The 18,914-nt window shown below is 42.4% G+C and overlaps 1 protein-coding gene and 1 long non-coding RNA gene across 5 annotated transcripts; both read right to left on the minus strand.

The window, feature by feature from the left end:
• Nucleotides 1–383: 383 nt before the first annotated feature.
• LOC142989225 (F-BAR and double SH3 domains protein 1-like) lies at nt 384–17,108 on the minus strand. 4 transcript variants are annotated; one of them, XM_076138672.1, is made up of 22 exons: nt 16,884–17,108; nt 15,989–16,086; nt 15,832–15,877; nt 15,170–15,243; nt 14,811–14,955; nt 14,200–14,336; nt 13,326–13,389; nt 12,651–12,779; nt 12,442–12,564; nt 10,169–10,264; nt 9,982–10,098; nt 9,145–9,249; nt 8,247–8,402; nt 6,583–6,711; nt 6,237–6,320; nt 5,088–5,232; nt 4,860–4,960; nt 4,143–4,265; nt 3,801–3,929; nt 3,023–3,194; nt 2,872–2,927; nt 384–2,638 (listed from the first exon to the last, which is right to left on the minus strand). In XM_076138672.1, exons 1-22 carry the CDS (start codon nt 16,971–16,973, stop codon nt 2,588–2,590), a joined length of 2,370 nt encoding a protein of 789 aa, XP_075994787.1. In that variant the 5' UTR covers nt 16,974–17,108; the 3' UTR covers nt 384–2,587. The 4 variants fall into 4 exon arrangements, 3 of the variants coding, with proteins under 3 accessions (XP_075994787.1, XP_075994788.1, XP_075994789.1); XM_076138673.1 differs by lacking the exon at nt 3,801–3,929 and having other exon boundaries at nt 16,884–17,107; XR_012960670.1 differs by lacking the exons at nt 384–2,638; nt 2,872–2,927; nt 3,023–3,194; nt 3,801–3,929 and having other exon boundaries at nt 4,177–4,265; nt 4,496–4,960.
• A 689-nt stretch (nt 17,109–17,797) lies between these two features.
• Nucleotides 17,798–18,713, minus strand: LOC142989228 (uncharacterized). The gene is made up of 3 exons (XR_012960671.1): nt 18,674–18,713; nt 18,436–18,552; nt 17,798–18,001 (listed from the first exon to the last, which is right to left on the minus strand). It is a non-coding gene; the product is annotated as an uncharacterized LOC142989228 (long non-coding RNA).
• Between the last annotated feature and the right edge of the window lie 201 nt (nt 18,714–18,914).

The raw sequence follows: 18,914 nt of genomic DNA on the forward strand, positions 1-18,914 counted from the left end.
GAAGCGCTGATAAGCAAAAAAAGTGCCAGTTCTGTGCACTGGCGAGTACTTGAAGTACTGGTTACTCACCTCCAGCCTGCCTTCACCTCCAGTTAGTGACATCCAGTGACCTTGTGCTTCCAAACAAATGTGAACATACTGGCATAAAGTAGTTGGTTATCCAGCCACAGGGCGGTGTTCGGGTGATTATGGATGTGTGTGTGTGAGAGACACAGATCAATCAACCTTTGGCCAGAATGAACCAACAAAGAAGTGATTTGTTGAAGTTTTATTGTGATGCTTTCTTATAGTTGTTTGACTTCCTATGAAAAGTGACAGACTGAATCACTGAACGATTGGCTACTCCTGGTTCACCAAGATCATTTAAGAATCGGCACCACCAGCACTGTGATAAATGTATTTATTGATATGGTAACCTTGGTGCTTATTTATTTGTGCATAAAGGTGACAATTACTCAGGCTATGCGGGCACTGATCCCATGTACTGATCCTTCTGCTTGTACAGTAAGTAAAACGTCCCAAACAGACAAGAGTCCTACGTCGACCAAAGTTCCAATAAATCAGTCTAAATTCTATGAATAGACCATTTTCAGTTGCGTCACCATGTCACGTGACACTGCTACCATGGTAAACAAATCTCTGCATTAAGTTCTTACTGTATTTACGGGTTATTGCCTTATTTTATTCATTGTCACTCTGGTTCCACTGTTTGAATATATTGCTGCGGTATTCCATAACCACAAAAAGGGGGCAGATCACACATGCAAATACTTCACAGTGTGTACCATCACCATCATGTTTTCGATTCGGGGTGATAAACAAATCCAATGCGTTGGAGCGTCTCTGCCTGCTTTTTCTGTCATAATTACGTCTGCATCACATTTATTCAAGTTATGGCCATCGTTCCTATTGGCAAGTCACTCGTGCAATGTATTGCAGGTCTGAGGTTGCAGTCTGAAGCTCTCTACTCATTTTTGGGAGCAACATGTACAGTACATAGTCAAAGTATTTATGGTACGTTTGTGTAACTGCAATGTAAGGAGGCAATTATTCTACTTACATTATCCAAGTGTTACAATTTACCTGGAAGTCCCCTTTATCGTCCAGTTAAAGTTTTTAGTGAAGATTCATATTTTAAATCCATCAAACCAAACAATGTACTAAAATCACATAAAATCATCAACATCATAAAATAAAGGCTTCTTATTCGTGTTAGTAAGGCGTAACATTGACATGGAAACAAGCGGCTAAAGCAACAAAGAAACAACATTGATTTATGCAGCGAGTTTAAGTGAGAAAACATGCCTGTCCCAGTGTGGTGACTGCAGTTTGTGTTTAGATGACAGTTTGAGCCCGTGTGGCCCTCGACACTCTTTCATCACAGATGAATGAACAGTGAATAAATTTAGATTTGCAGGCAAAGAGGCCGATGTCATTTCCTTGGCTTTATTAGAAACAAAGTGGGAGGTCCCCAGTGTTCTATCCACGATTTCCTCTCACTGTCTTTCTTTTGAAAAACCTTCTATCCATTCTTTTTGGTTTAAGATATTCAACCAGAAGCTCATGTGTCATCTTACATCAACCAAACCCCTCCAGCAATTTTTTATTTATTTCAGATATATTTTTATAGTAATCTGTTTTTTTAAGTGTGAGTTCATAATGTGTGTCTTTAATTTGAGGGCTATTTCAAGCCCAGCTTGGCTTGATTGAGAAATGCTGAGCTCTTTTAATCAGCTTGCTCAGCGGTAAGCATTCTGGCAACGTCACCCTCTGCTGGTCACCAAACACAGCACGCCTTCACATCATATCCTCAGTTTGCGTCTGCCATCACAATCACTTAAAGCACTATTCAAAGTTTTGATGTGTTTCCATCAATTTATGACAAGATGTTGTGTAACTTTTTAACCCCTTTTTTCCCCAATATGTTAATGTAAATTGTTAAGTTTGACATGATGTGTTTAATTCTTTTAAAAGACATTGCCATTTTTTTTCAAACTTGTGCACTATATCCAAAACCATTTTAGAACAGAATGAAAGAACATTTACATTATAGGTATAGAATAATGCCAAAAAAATGATATTAGTGTTAATGGTACAGCTGTTGCAATAAACATCAGTTGCTGTGAATATCCATTTTGCTTTTGCATTGACTGTCTCATAAATTAATAATACCTACAGGACTACCTACAGATTATTTCATAAATATATCATAATAGTTGTGATAACCTAGCCTCATATTGTTCTTTGTAAGAGATCAATACATTTACTATTCTTATAACAGTCTGAATTTAGTGAAATCTACAAAATGGAAACCCGACGCCTTTAAACATTTCTGCTGAAGTTACTTGTGTCTTAGAGCAGTGGTCTCTGTCCCAGTCCTACAGGGACCACTATCCAGCAGGATTCCTGTCCTTCCTTTAAATTAATTGCTTGCACCTGTTATCCCAAGCACCTGAGAACGTGGAATACAACGCACAAGCAATTTATGTAATGGCAGGATAGAGAAATTGAAGCCAGTGGTCCCCGGGACGGAGACCACTGGACTTTGTGTCTTCCTGTGCATTGAAATAGCGAGGTCTGCATTTTCTCAGGACTGTTGTGAAAGCTTCTTAGTCGGAGGAGGAGGAGGCTCTCGGCACTGAAACAGTAAAGAGCAAGAGGGAGATGAGAGCAATAATAATAATTTCATCATTTAAAAATTAATCTTGATTCATTTGCAATTGATTCAAAACATCTGAAGGATTTCTATAGATTTTCGATGGTTTTGATTCTCACACTAAATTCCTCCATTATTCCCTTAAAATGGTGCATGTTGTAAATCAAAAATATTAATAGTTGCAGAGAATGTACTTTTTATGACTGGATACATACTGGTCTTGGTCGACTCCTGGAGAGATCTGGAGGACTGTCTGAGCTGCATCCAGTATCTGATGGGAGACACCAACAGCCAGACAGATGGTCAGATAAATGGTCAAACAGACTGACAGACACTCAAACAGTTGTAGACTTTCATATCACCCACCTATCCAGTCATCTGGGAGCCTTGGCAGCTCCGAGGGAACAACTTGCGGTTTGTTTTCGGCACAGTTGGGAGCACTTGATGCCGGGCTGGGCTTGGGACTGGAGTTCAGCGTTGGAACTGAAGGAATCTGGATAGAGGGTGAGACTGTGGGAACAACTGGGGCAGAGAGAGTCTGGAAAACACACAAATATTACATCAGCGATTAAGTCCTTCAGACAATTATTTGACCTTCAAGGGAAACCCAGGAGATTTTACAATTTGGGGGAAATTATGTCTAAACCGAACGATATTGTTGGAGCATTTTTAGCACACAGGGTCTGTAGTAGACCTGTAGGCCTTTGACAGGACTCCTACGGATCCATGAACACATGTTATAGCCTTGAAAAGCCACTCTAAAGACACGCTTCTTCTCAGTTTACTTTGATCATTGCTAACTCACCCAAAGACTTGAAGCTCATTCTGATTAGCCAACCCAGGTTTAGTTCAGGGCTCAGATAGACTCAGTGACAGTGTGAGTGTAGTGAGAGGATGGGGCACATCAGCTGATTTTCTGTCTCTGTCCTTCTTTAACAGCTCATATTGCATCCACTGTGACTGGACTGACCACTTCTCTGGACTATGGGCTACACAGCCTTGAGTGTGGGGTCCACAGGTCAGCTATTTTCCAGCTCCTGAGCTGTCTCAACGATAGACGGGTGTGTGTGCAGATATACATGCAGGGCGTCGTGAGGACAAACAGTAGAAGAAGAACATAGATGTGAAGAGGTGTTCTAATTACATCAAAACACAGTTCAGTTAGTGAATCCTGGAGATATGTTGAGCTTTTATTGTGGAGAGCAGAACTTCTATCTTTGGGCTGCAGAAGAAACAACATGGCTCCATAAGGGTCCATCAGAGACCTACTGACCTGAAGAGAAGAAGTCTTAAATGTGAGTGACCTAGTTTGGATGCATTTTTATGTTGTGAAAATCGCTTGCATATCATTCTGAATGTGATCTTGACCATATCCTGTTAGATATGTATGTTTACAGTATTTACACTATATAGTTAATGATAGATGATGATTAAAAAAGCTAAATAATAATCACATGTTCAGTGGTTAGGATGAGTCAAATCTCACCTCTACTTCCTCTTCCTCCTCCCTTTCTTCCTCCTGCCGCTCATCTTGGACGAGCTCTACCACCAAAGATGGGAAAACACCAATCCGTCCATTTAGCTCTCCCTCCCAAAAACCATCATCCACCTGAAAACATAAACAGTCATGAATCTAAGACCTGATTTTGTGTTTGCTATGTACAGGGAAAAAAAACAGGAGGATTAACCAGATTTTCCAGATCCCCTGAAATAAAGACCTTAACCCAGACTCTGCTTACTCAGAAATAGAGAGAAATATAGAGCTTCACATGCCGGATGAGCAGAGAGGCACAGCAGTAAATGAGCGGGATAATCCCATCAGAAGGTTCTATAACACACCCAGCTGTCCTGGAGGGGGAATCTCTCTTGGTATTCCCTCTCCTGAGGTTCTTTTCCTTTTTCCTAATTACCTTCCTGATGTTGTGGGCCTGGTATGCTTTTTGAGACACTGGATGTGATATTGAAATAGATTTGAGCTGCAGGTCTGCTCTCCTCTGGACCAGGCTGCTGGAAACTAGCAGAACTTCCCCAGTAAAGGTCAAAGGTCACATGGACACAAGCACTGACAAACTACACATTTAACATTTGCACAGAAGTCGCACACACGTTAGGATTCCCTTTGATCTGTGTGATGATGAGCATCATCCTCTGAAGGGTGGATGTCATAAATTGGTGATGGATTATCTGGTTCACACACACAGACCTCTCCGCGTCCACTGCGTATCAGGTGAATTAGCGCCCCCTCTTGGAAGGAAAGCTCCTCTGCACTCTGGGCCTGGTAGGAGTACAGAGCTCTGGCCACACCTGAAGGAGAAGGTTACCTCATTTAATCCAGAACGGAGCCACACACACACACACACACACACACACACACACACACACACACACACACACACACACACACACACACACACACACACACACAGCTAACCTCTGCTTGATCCCCTCACTTTGTTCGCGATGGATGATGTTGAGCTAAAAGAACTGTCCAGCTGAGCAGTGTCCTCTACAGGTAGACACAGGAACTGCACATAACGCTCTGGGACGTACCCAACCTGACCACAGGCGTTACACACCTGTAGAGAACAAACAGACGGATATATTCTTCTTTTGTTTGGGGATTTTCCCTCCTTTTGTTCCCTGTCACTGCCGTGTGCTGTGCTGATCCACCTGTCAGGCTTACGTCAGGCAACGTGTGGAAGGTTCATGCTGTCCTCCCACATCTTGCCTACCTCCATGCAGGTGCCCTGACTGACCTGTAGGAGAGCAACGAGGACTAGATCCCTTTTCCAATAGTGTCTGTCGCAACACACGACTGAGTCAAGGGTTCTGCTACCGGCACGCAGTACCTTTGGGTCTCTGCGGTCCGTTGGTCACCGTCCATTTACGATGGATGGATTGATAATTTTGAGGGGCTAAATCAGTTTCCTCCTGAAGTTAAAATCGGCATAGATGGAATTGTGATCAGGAAGGCCAAAAGAGGACTCCAGTGGCGAGTTAGCCAAGGCAAGCTAACCCTCCTAATTAGACTAAATATAATAATACAATAAAATGGTTTAAGATTGGCATTTAAGATTGTTGCTAGTTTTTTGTTTAAGGTGGCTGAGCCAGAGGACCCAGACAAGGCTTTCATACTGGCAGACTGCATGACCTATACAGCCTGAAGAGTACTTTAGAAATCATGCTGTTTGGTATGGTAACAGAAAACACTAGACAAAGAAGAGGGATAGTCAAATACAAGAATATAAGCAACTGGGAAAATGAGGGGGGAGAAGTAAAATAAAAGCTCAAGGCTACAAGAAAACAGGGAAACTCAAATACTGGAGACTGAAAGGCTCATGGAGGACGGTGAAAACCAAACACACTGAGCCACATGGGAAACCAACAAAAAACACAAAACTAGAGACAAAATACAGTAACAAAAAAAGGGCAGGGGGCAGGAAGCAACACACACACACACACACACACACACACACACACACACACACACACACACACACACACACACACACACACACAAAACAGCACTGTGCTGGAATAAATAAATTGACTAATCTACTGTCCGCAAACATCTTCTTACCTTCAACCAGTCCTCCATGTCTCCATCCTCAATTACTTGAAGCTCCTCCCCTTCTGTAACTGACAGTTCATCTGATTGGCTAGCCTAAAATAGATTTAATCACTATAAAGACAGCGATTTTGATTTTTTCTTCATTCATTTCTGGCCCTTGTTATATGTTATGTTATTATTTAATGTTCTCATGATCAGCAGTTAGAAATGTAAAGTAGAAATGTTTGTTTTCAAGAGCATAAATGAAGATTTGGAAGGATTTATGTTTGAAATTTGTGACATTTTGTAAGCAAAAATATGCTTCAAAAGCGCAGAAATATATATATATATATATATATATATGTGTGTGTGCTACCTGGTAGCTGTAGACAACTCTGCAGGCTGCAGGATAAACACACATTCCAGATGTTGAGACTGGATCTTCAAAAATGTCTCCATTCTCATCAGCATAGTCCTCAAAATCAGTCAGCTCAAACTCATCCTCCTGAAACACACAGGACATCACACACAGATTTAGGGGTAGATACAGTGAAGCACAAAATCTGTAGTTGTTCTGTTGCATAAATTATAAACAAGAAAAAACTATTGTAGAAGCAAAACTTCAGCAAGGCCTAACATTTCACTTCAAGTTGCACAACAGCCATGACCTTTATTTCTGACATCTTGACATTTGACTCTAATAATCTGACCTCTTGACCTTGTAAACCTCCTATAGTAACCTGAATGATCTCTCTCTTTATTGGATAAGGAGATCTGAATGTAAATCAATAATCAATACAGTGGTCAGTTCTGGATGGAGCTGCTGAAGATCCACTCAAACTATTTGAAAGTATGTTGTATCGTATCAACTCATGCCTAAATGAAAATTCACCGTCACCTATCAAAGACTGAGCTCCTTGTCATCCCAAGGAGCTCAAGACCAATCAGCATCCAGCTTGACTCCTCAAGTCTCCAAAGTCTGACAGTGACTTGGGTGTCACTATTGATAACTAACTAACCTTCAGAGAAGACAATTTGTTTCAGTCTCTCTGTCATGCAGATTTGTCAGAGTCTGCAGCTCAGAATCTGGTTCAGGCTCTCATCATTCCTCACCTAGACATTACATTACATTACGGTCATTTAGCAGACGCTTTTATCCACAGCGCCTTACATTACATTACATTACTACCTGTTACAGAGCAATTGAGGGTTCGGTTCCTTGCTCAGGGGCACCTGGGCAGGGACTTGAACCGGTGACCGTCTGGTTCCCAAGCGAAAGCCCTACACACTGAGCTACTGCAGCCCACTGCAACACTTCACTGGCAGTTCTGTGTTCATATCCCTCCTCTGACTCCCAGTCACTGCCTGCATCAAGTTCAAGTCCTTGATGTTCGCCGTCCAATATGGCTGCCACTTGTCTGAAATCTCTCATTCAGACAACCACAACGAGGTCCTAAATCTCTATCCAGACACTTCTCCTCGTGGTCACGAGGTGGTGGAATGATGCAGCAAACTCCATTCAATGCGCTGAGTCCTTATCCGTCTTTAAAAACAGTGTTTAAAAACAGGACCAAACTCGTTCACACCTTCACACCTCACGTCTACCTACTTAAAAAAAACAACTATCTGATTTAAAACTGCTGCCAAGCTCCGCCTCTTCGCACCCATGTCCTGTTGTTAGAGTTTGCCGCTTACTCCTGTTGTTACATTACATTACGAGCATTTGGCAGACGCTTTTATCCAAAGCGACTTACATTACATTACCACCCTACGCAGAGGGGGGAGCAATTGAGGGTTCGGTGCCTTGCTCAGGGGCACCTCGGCAGGGGCTCGAACCGGCAACCCTCCGGTTCCCAAGCGGAAGCACTACCCACTGAGCCACTGCCTCCCTTTTGTTCCCTCCGGACTCAATTTTAGCTTGTGTTGCATTTAAATCTTATATGCTCGTCACCAAGGATGAAAGTACATTCAAGTAAATGTAAATCATCCTTGGCAGAAATGAAGAAGTTAGCTATGTTACTCGAGCGTTTGTTTCCATACTGAGAATTCCTCTGTGGACTTCCTCTGCTCACTGAGCCGTCGCTCTCTCTCCAACTCTTCCTCTGCCTGCTTCATGGCGTTGTGAAGCCACAGTTCAATCCCCACGATGCTCTGTGATAATAATGCCAGACGCGCTTCTGTCTTCACCCTGCTGACCTGGGAGAGAGAGAGGACAAAGACATGTTACACACACGTACACACAAAGACAGCATGTGTTTCCATGGGATGAGTTCTGATGAAATAAAACTAGATCAGGGACAGGAACTTTGCAAAACTCAAACACAAAGGTAACAACCAGGAAGAGAACAACCCAAAAGAGGTGAGGGAAAGATGCAAAAACTTGGTTGATGACAATGGGGAACAGCTGAGGACATTCACACAGGAGGAAACAATCAGGCAACGCAAGGATAAAAACTATTACCAAATACAACAGAAAGTAATAAGACAAAAACACAGGATCACATTTAAACGCCGACTTGAATCCACATCACATCACTAACTCTAACACAACATATATTACAATGTCCCTATGCCAAGACCAAACTTAAAACCTGTGAGTTCCCTTTTGAGTTATCCTGCATGCACGCACACACTCACAACCGTCCATCCCCCCACCCACCCGCACGCACGCCCACACGCACGCCCACACACACACCCACACACACACACACACAGATAATATTTATCTAAAATCTATCTACATTTGCATGATGGTGGAATCTGTTACCTTTGACCATTTGTAACCACCAGCTGTTGACAGGATTCCCTCACACAGTAAAAAAAAGTCCAAGCAGACGGGGCAGACGCAAGAAAATCAAAACAGGAATAATGTTTACTGTGTCAACAACACGGATTAAAGGAAGACACAAGGAAGAAAGATAGGAAGGAAAACACCAACCCTGGCTTTCCTGACGCTGTCCTGCACCTCTGCTATCTTCTGCTCCACACTGATCCCTGTCTCCCCTGTTAACAGCTTTAAACGACACTCTAAATTCTGGAGGGCCTAGAGAGAGAGAGAGAGAGAGAGAGAGAGAGAGAGAGAGAGAGAGAGAGAGGGTCTTTCTTCTGGCTATTGGTTTAGCGTCCAAAATGATACTCAGAGAGATCTCAATAGTAATGCAATGGCATTAATTAATCAGGTTGACACCATTTCAATCATGTGTAAGAACATTGAACATTTGGATAGTGGACATTCATGGCAGTCGGTGTTGCTTATAATTAGGGCTGGGTGACACGTCGACATAAATTGACCACGTAAATACGTCAATTTGCATAACCATGCGCCGACACATAATAATAATACGTAAGATGACGTAAGATGGCTGTGGCTGTGCCTGGTGGAAGCATGCACGCAACCGGAGAACAGGCTGCGGCGAAAAAAAGTCGGCCCCGGTCTTAAGTGACCCTTAAGTGAAAGCATCATGGAGCGCATTGTCAAGGCGGCGACACTTTGTGTCCCCGCCCACCAAGCATGATATACTAGGACAGGGGTGGCGAACACGCGGCTCGCGGCTGCATGCAGCTCTTTACCGGCTGATATGTATTTAATATTTTAATATTGGGGTAAATAATTGTTATATTGCGTAATAAATATAACCTTTAGATTAATCGACTTATTGAAAAAAATAGTAAAACATTTAAAAAAGTCTCATTTTGCAGGTACAGGTGTCCATCATCATCACTGAACGCTATAAACGGCACAAACCAAGCCTCAACATATCTTCTCTTATCTCACCCTTTCTCCGTGGGCAATGATCTTATAGTCTTTGGAGGCCTTGCTGGCCCATTTCTTGGCCTCCTTCACCAGCAACCCTGCCCCTTCTGGAGCAGACACCTCCTGTAGAACACAAACCTGGACACAAGAGGGGACAACACATTTCTATCCAGTTAATAGTTATGATGACACCCATACACACACACACCTTGTCATGTGGAGCAGGCTGGAAGGTGAATTCAGGCGTTCTGCTGAAGGAAACTGATTCTTGTAGAAACTGATGAACGTTTCGCTCTCTGGTCACCTGACAACACAGGAAGCAATCAGTGTTAACCAGGAACAAACCAACAAACAACAGTTCCATCTCAGGATGCTCAACAGACCTCAGCCTTGTTTGCATAAGCTGGCATGAAAAATTGAAACCACACAATCAGGGGCCTGTGACGCATGATAAGTCAACTGTGTTGATGTCAGATTTGTCAGTGTCATGAAGCTGACTCACTTATGAAACCTATTAAACACGTATGAAACACATATGCCGCATGTATTTGCTGTATGTGTAATTGTTGCTTTCATTGTGTTTGGTTGCACTATCAGTAAATCCCAGTGAGTCCAGTGACATGGAACTTGTCAGACGGGCTAAAGCTCTGAGGTTTTAAACACTTGCATGTTTATGAAATAGCTCTTGATGTGCTGCTTCTCTTGGATTTCACTCACATGCTAGTTCAGAGATGCTGAGTACGTGTTGAATTTCCACAGCAAACTAAACTTCACGGAAACGCAGCCCGGCAGCATTTGAACCTGCAAGTTTGTCTTCTACATACTCGGCTCCTCTTTTCTTTCAAAATCCAAACACAAAAGATCTAAAGCCTGTGACTTTAACTATTACAGCGATATTTTATGGAAAATAATGTCCAATCAATCATATTGTTTTATGTTAGCTGCCGTATTTTGAAGATATTCTGCCTCCATTTATCAATCTTTTGCTATAGTTATTATGGGATAGGCACCCATGCCAAACGAACGGGCAGTGACACATCCACTCACCAAGCCAAAGTAAAAAAGAAATGCGGTTCTTTTAAGATGGAATGGCTGTCGGAGTATGTGCAAACAGAAGAACAAGCGGTGAAACTGGGTGAGATTTTTTCTTTTTCGAGTTAGAAAAGTCTGCTCTGCAACAACTGGACCCTCACCCAGACCACAACTGGACCTCACCCAGGCCAAAGCAGGACTCTTCCCATGGCCAAAGCAGGTCTCTCACATATAACATACTACACATCTGATGAACAACAAGATTTTTGTCTTTTTCATTTTAAGTGGGCCAAATCACTTATACTAAAAGTAAACTAATGGAAATTGCTGCTGTAATTTGATTCTTTTAATAAGCCATGGAAGTTGCTATGATCCCAGGTTTTGAACAGGTGTGATACTGGTGTGTGGCCACAGCGTGCACATCTGATGTTGCTCACAGTGGTCCTCAGTATGCTCAGGGAGCTTGTGTGTATGCCCAGACACATAAAAGGGGAGGCAGTGGCTCAGTGGGTAGAGTTTCCGCTTGGGAACCGGAGGTATCAAAAGCGTCTGCCAAATGATCGTAATGTAATGAAAAATTAGAGGGAACATTGGTTGTGGGTCTGTAAAGCCCTTTGAGACATTTTTTGTGATATTGCGCTATACAAATATACTTGACTTGACTTGACTTGACAAAGGCTTCAGGGTCAACAGCTGTAGGAAAACACATCCTTAGGCCTGATGTTCTGTGGAACAAAGGGTGGATTATACAGGCTATGGACCTGGCAAGTAAATGTCAACAGCGTCAGGGAATGGGATTCAAACTCGGCAACCTCTTGCCATGAGCAGGTTTGTTGAATTATTTTCAGCTCACCGTATTCTTAAAGCCACTGGTATCATCTTTCAGCTGAATTTGATGAGACTGTTATACGACTATTGATTGCTGTTCTTTTAGCCTTTTGGCGGGTAGGCAAACAATCTGATTTGTGCATTATCACCACTAAGTGAACTGGAGTGGGGATCAATAGCTTGGTATTGATCGCAGTTTATGCAGAGTGCAGACATGAAGGTGCAGAACTCACATTGCTTGTTTACAAAAACGCTGATGGCACCAAACCACAAAGCCATAGTTAAACACAGAGCCGGTACTCTGTGTTGAACTATGGGTCTACAATATAAATGATCGCTATTAGCAGAACATATATGTAAACGGGATGATTCCAGGTTCCCTAAAATAAAGACCATGTATAGCATTGGGCAGGTTGGAATAGGAAGGTGAGTAACTAAACTAACTGTCCCTAGGGGAGCACCAAACTACCCTGACTATGAAATAGAGCTGCAAAGGCCACACAGAGGCAACACGAAAGAACTAAACACCTGAAGGGTTAAGACGCTGAAGTTAAGACACTAATGGCTTTGCTTTTCATCTGTTTTTGCCAACAATAACACAATAATCTTAAGAACACACACCTTAGCAACACTGTCCCATATCCTGCAGAGCTGTCTGTGGGTGGCTAGACAGACGTCCATCTCCGTGCCACACAGCAGGGTGAAGTGGCCTCTGAGAGACTCGTACACATCACCATCCATTTGCTTAAGATGCAAGGCAGAAGAGGTACAAGTACTTGAACCACCAAACAAAGCAAGTGTATGCAGTGTGCCCCTCAGTGCGTGTTTACCTCCATGATATGTGGCAAGTTGATAGTGTAGTAGTGCTGGCTGTGTGCGTTGATGGCTGCTAATGCGAGGAGATATTCATTCCGAATTTCAGTCAAGCGGTTGTCACACTCTTTCAGCCTGGCACTGAGCTGCAAAGACACACACACACACACAGGCCAGGTATGATATTAAAAAGGGAAAATTGGGATGTCGGAGAATCATCTTTCTGCAGTTTGGGAAATAGGAACGGTTGATTCTGGCACTTTTATGTTCCCCGCATTCGGCTCAAGTACAAACATTGCACTTTGATATAATTTACTTTGATTTGATGTATTCTTAATTGAAATGCCTTTGTCTCTCAACGTCTATTAACATGTTGACAGTGTTTGACAGTCAGATTAAGAATCAACGTTATTTGTGAATTAATCCAGGTCAGGGTCCAGGTTCAATCCAGGTTAGGGTCCAGGTTCAATCCAGGTTAGGGTCCAGGTTCAATCCAGGTTAGGGTCCAGGTTAGGGTAAGGGTCCAGGTTCAATCCAGGTTTACTCAGAGTAATAAACTGGTTTATCTCTTTGCTCCAGCAAGTAAAGGTAAAGTTTCCTTCAACTCAAAGTCTTACTGCTGTTTTTGCCTTAATTACAGTACAAACATGTCAATGTCAAGGTAAAGTAACATTGTGACAGTAAGTTTGTACCTTAGCTGTCATCTTTTGTAGGCCTGATTTAAAGTGAAAGATCCCATGTTCGCTCCTTTTGGCCCTAAGAGCAAAGAAAAGACACAATATGATCAAACTTAACATAAATTATCATCTGGACACTACACTCAGTCTTTCCCTGAAGTAAAATTGTGTTCAATCGCAGCGCAACAAAGGTTTTGTGTTGGTCAACAAAGATTTTGTGTTGGTCAACAAAGGTTTTGTGTTCAATAATTTTGTGCGGCCCCTGAGGGCTGGGACTAAGGCTGTTTTGGCCCACTCTGTATTTGAGTTTGACACCCCTGCTTTAGACGATCAGAATTTCTTGCTTGTTTTTATACATTAGTGATTTAATTTTCTATTTTATTTCCATTTATCTGTGTGTTTTTATTCTTTTTCATATTATACCACATGCCACTATGAAAGGTGCCTCACAACGTAAGCACACAGGGGGTTAATCATACTGCGCACTGTTACCTGATGACCTCAGAATGACCTTAACCCTTCCTGTCTTGCTCTCTGTGGTCTCATTAAACTCTTCACTTCTCACAGTTACAAACTTTAAAGTGCAAAATAATAAAGAATTGGTTATTTAATGGAATGAACTCTGTAAATAACTGAACAAAATCACCCAGCATGCTTTGCAGCAACAGTGTTTTATAGGTCTAGTTTATAGTTGTGAGACTTGTCATCATAGCTGTGTTGAGACTTTGTGTGTGATATTAAATGAAACCAGACACTAAAGCAATCACACAGCTAGCGACAATGCAACACCAAGGGAATACGTCAATTTGAAGTCGTCTTCCTGTCTCCAATCCAAAGGTCTCATGCTGTTGAGTGTGACACACACACACACACACACACGCACACGCACCTGTTATGGGCGTCGGCTGCCTTCTCTCTGGCCACACAGGCGATGTGACTCAGCTGATGGTAGCTCTTCTTGATCCTCTGCAGCTCCCGCAGAGAGTCCACCACTTCACCCTGCACCCTCTGGAGCTGTTCTAGGCCCTAACCCTCCCACACACACACACACACACACACACACACACACACACACACACACACACACACACACACAGATTCATTAAGTGAATCACTTTAAACACAGCATCACAAACTGAAGGGTCATGTGTTTATTTGTGTTGTTTCTTCCTACCCGTGATCTGATGATGAAGATGACACTTAAATGTCACTCATTCATTTGGTTTTCTACAATATCGGATCATTGCGAGTTGGGCTTATTATACAGTAGTTTTATATATGGTGACTTTCTCATTAACACATATTGATCTGATCGATTGATACGGATCACATTCTTCTTGGTCTACTGAAAGATAGTTGTTGGAATACTGTGAATTTTCCAAGTGGGAACAGTTGGGAATAAACACCCACCAGGTAAACAGCCCATCCGACTTGTGCGTGTGTGTGCGTGTGCGTGTGTGTGCGTGTGTGTGTGTGTGTGTGTTTGTGTTGGTTTCTCACTCTCTTAGCTCTGACGTCCTTCACATTACGGTGGCCTCTGGACGCTTGCCCAATCAGACTGCGGTATTCCTCTGCAGCAGCCAATCGCAATGTTGCAGTCTGAGCTGTAGCATCCACCAATGAACGCCACACACCAAACACCACACTGGAAACATACACACACACAGCAAGCTGAGTGAATGACAAGATTTATGCAGGTTGAGTCGAGGTGTGACAATGTTGGGGTGAGGTGTGTGTGTGTGTGTGTGTGTGTGTGTGTGTGTGTGTGTGTGTGTGTGTGTGTGTGTGTGTGTGTGTGTGTGTGTGTGTGTGTGTGTGTGTGTGTGTGTGTGTGTGTGTGTGTGTGTGTGTGCTCTAACCCAAATGTGACGGCGTCAGAGTTTCCTCTTTGCCAGTCTCTCTTCTGGTGCTGCACAGCTAACCTCTGCAGAGCCTGAACGACCACAAACACAAACTGTTGGGTTAAAATAATATAAAAAATAAACTAAACCAAAAATAGATAAAGCACACAAATGACAAAGTAGGATTGAAATGTTTTTAAACGGTTCATTATTGTTGCGAATGGACTCTTGAAATGTTTGTAAACATAATATGTGCAAATTCCACGATTGTGTAAAAAACTTAAATGCCTACTGAACACACACACACACACACACACACACACCCATTCACACACACACTCACACAAAGATGTTGGCTTATACATTCCCCACCATAGAGCCAAAACACACACAGCTCTCAAAAGGTTAATTGTGTAGAAGTAATGGTGAAAGGCAACAACAGCACAACCGCACACACACACGCACCACGCACGCACGCACGCACGCACGCACGCACGCACGCACGCACGCACGCACGCACGCACGCACGCACGCACGCACGCACACACATTCACACACACACACACAAACTATATTGGCACCACTATTAGTTCTATTACTGGACAGTTAACTGGAAATGCTTATTTATCGATGTAAGGCCCTGTGTGTGTGTGTGGGTGTGTGTGTGTGTGTGGACTCACCTGACCATATTCTTTCTCTATAGCTGCTCGCTGTTTGCTGAAGGATCTTTGAAAACACAAACATGAAATTCAACACCATCAACAACCCCCCCCCCCCCCCCCCCCCCGCCTCTTGCCCGCTCGTGCACACACACACACACACACACACACTCTGTACCTGATTTCCTCCAGTAGTTCTGTGTCTTGATGTTGTTTGGTCTGCAGTTTGTTAAGTTGCTCTGAAAACAGCAGCTTCACCTGCTGGCTCTCCTTCACCTACACACACACACACACACACACACACACACACACACACACACACACACACACACACACACACACACACACACACACTCACACACACACACACACACACACACACACACACACACAGTTTGAGGTTTTATCAAATCATTGTAGAATTCCAAAAGAGTGACTTGATGCATCTTATTAGTTTGTTTTGTCTTCATCTGTATTGGTTATAATTATATTGATTGATTGTGACGAAAATGCTTCATGGTTTCATCATCCAGCTGGTTTGCTTGTTGGTGGTGAGACTTAAGTCGGATGCCAGATTCTTTGGAAAGGTTGCCTTACAAACGTTTGTACAAACTGGCAAATAATCGAATCGACGTCTTGTTTCAAAGATCAGTCATCTTTCGTTTTCATACTTCTGAGTGTCTTCTGACCCTCAAACCGACTTTGTGACCTGAAGTTCTTTTATCTTTTATCTTCCTTTGTTGAACACACTTATTGTAAGTTGCTTTGGATAAAAGCGTCTGCTAAATGATTGTAATGTAATGTAATGTAATGTGTTGAAATTGAAGCTTATTCTTGTTCTGGAGACTTCAAAATGATCTTTGGGTTGTGGTTCAGATGAGTGAGTGTGACAAGGTTATAAAACGCTTTGGTCAAGTAAGACCCCTAAACATTTACAACATTTTTACAAAAAGCAGTTTTTAAAAGATCCATTCACAGATGTACACAGATCTTATAAACGTGACATATTCTGGATCTAAGTGAAATCTGTCTGCTGATGGATGAGGACTGAGAGTAGACGAGTGTTGCTTTACCTTTCTGGGTGGCGGCTGCATGATGCTGAAAGAGTGAAAGTCTGTTAATCCGTTAATCTGTGACTCAGCTGCTACTTCCTGTACACACATGCACTGTCTCTCTCTCTCTCCCTCTCTCTCTCTCTCTCTCTCTCTCTCTCTCTCTCTTCCTGTGTATTTCTCTCTTCGTCTCTCTGCGTGTGTGTCTTTGTCTCTAACTCTCTCTCTCACTCTCTGTCCCCCCCTCTCTCTCTTTCTGTCTCTCTCTGTCCCTCCCTCTCTCTCTCTCTCTCTCTCTCTCTCTCTGTCCCTCCCTCTCTCTTTCTCCCTTTCCTTTTCTCTCTCTGTCTCTCTCTCTCTCTCTCTCTCTCTCTCTCTCTCTCTCTCTCTCTCTCTCTGTGTCTGTGTGTTTGCACAAAGTACTGCTACTTAACAAAGTCTGTAGTGACAACAACAATAAGAATAGGAAACAACAGTATGATTCGCTCAATGAACATTTATTCTCAACATGATTAAATTAAAACAATAAATAACAGCTTAATAAAAAATGATGTACGTACATGTATACATAATTTTGTATTAAGTTTAAATAACAGCTTAATAAAAAATACTTATATATATATATTATTATTATTACTGTTATTTATTGTATTCTACTCAATTGTATAAATGAAAAAGAAGAACAGGACTTTCATCTCAACATTAATTATAAATCAATATATTTGATATTACATTAATCACTATGAATCACATCTAATGAATAATCTGGAAAATGTCAAATGCTATTAAGATTAAGCACAATCATTTATTGATTTGAGTTTGATTCATTCATTCATTTGTTTATTATTATTATTATTATCATGCATTAAATCTAAAGACAGAAGAAAAACATACAAACATGATGTAGCAGGTTTGATGCTGAGAACAATTGTCCATGATTAGAAGTAAAGAAAAAAGTGCCAAATACATTATTGCTTTGACCTCATGACCTGGTGTCTGGTGCCTGGTGTAGTATGTGAAGTGAAGTTGAATCGGTCCCGAGTGTTGATGTACTCCATCAGAATCTCCAGATGGCTGTGGAACGTTTCAGCTGAGACGCACGTCACTCGCCCACATGCCACTCCATCACAGTTTACATGCTGAGTGAGAGGGGGGGGGAGCGAGTGAGAGGGAGAGAGTAAGAGGGAGAGAGAGAGAGAGAGAGAGAGAGAGAGAGAGAGAGAGAGAGAGAGAGAGAGAGAGAGAGAGAGAGAGAGAGAGAGAGAGAGAGCGTAAGTACTTGGATCCATTTGCTTCTTTGTTCTATTGCAGGGTACTGCTACATCCTGCTGCGATCAATTACCTAAATATGAGCAATAAGCAAGTCGAGTGATTTCATATACTGGACACATACGTTCTGGACCATGAAATGTATTTTTTCATAACAATGCACTTGATGCAATTTGTCAATGGAATGACGACGTACGACGTACAGACATACGACGTACAACGTACAACGTACAGACGGACAACATACAGATGGCTGTCTCTGGATCTGTCTGAGTTGAGTTCTCATTCCTTCTTGCTCACTGACCTTACAGGGTTTTGTACTCGTTCTCTTCAGTCGTCTCTCCAGGTTGTCAAAGACGTCACGTTTGCTGGACCTCAGGGAGCTGAGGCCTTTCTCGAAATAATCCAGAAAGCAGCATCCCTGACGGCACCATCAGCATGAGAACAATGCGTTTATCATCACATAAATTAATGATGGATTATGTATGAATTAAATTTTCAAGTGTGTTTGTGTTTTCTACAAATGTTCAAACCTTTCTTACCATTTCTGAGCTGCTGGTGTTCACACACAGGGATGTTGTGTTTTCCTAAAAGTAACAGAAAGAAATCAAAGAATGTTGTGCACACGCTCTCTCTCTCTCTCTCCCTCTCTCTCATTGTCTGTCTCTGTCTCTCTCTCTGTCCCTCTTTCTCTCACGCTCTCTCTCTCACACACACACACACACACACACACACACACACACACGCACACACACTTACCTTTGATGATAGCTTTAAGCACTG

This window comes from Genypterus blacodes, unplaced genomic scaffold (genome assembly GCF_046128005.1).
Source record: "Genypterus blacodes isolate CSIRO-AG114 ecotype Tasmania unplaced genomic scaffold, CSIRO-AGI_Gbla_v1 ptg000395l_1, whole genome shotgun sequence".
Taxonomy (NCBI): Eukaryota; Metazoa; Chordata; class Actinopteri; order Ophidiiformes; family Ophidiidae; genus Genypterus; species Genypterus blacodes.

Bases quoted from the DNA above. Each gene is read 5' to 3' on its own strand.
- LOC142989225 (XM_076138672.1), bottom strand. From the start codon at position 16,973: ATGTGTGTACAGGAAGTAGCAGCTGAGTCACAGATTAACGGATTAACA. The intron at 12,565-12,650 runs GTAAACACGCAC...TTGCATCTTAAG, and splicing joins ACTTGCCACATATCATGGAG to CAAATGGATGGTGATGTGTA. The intron at 3,195-3,800 runs GTAATTAGAACA...TGTGTTTTCCAG, and splicing joins TAACTGAACTGTGTTTTGAT to ACTCTCTCTGCCCCAGTTGT.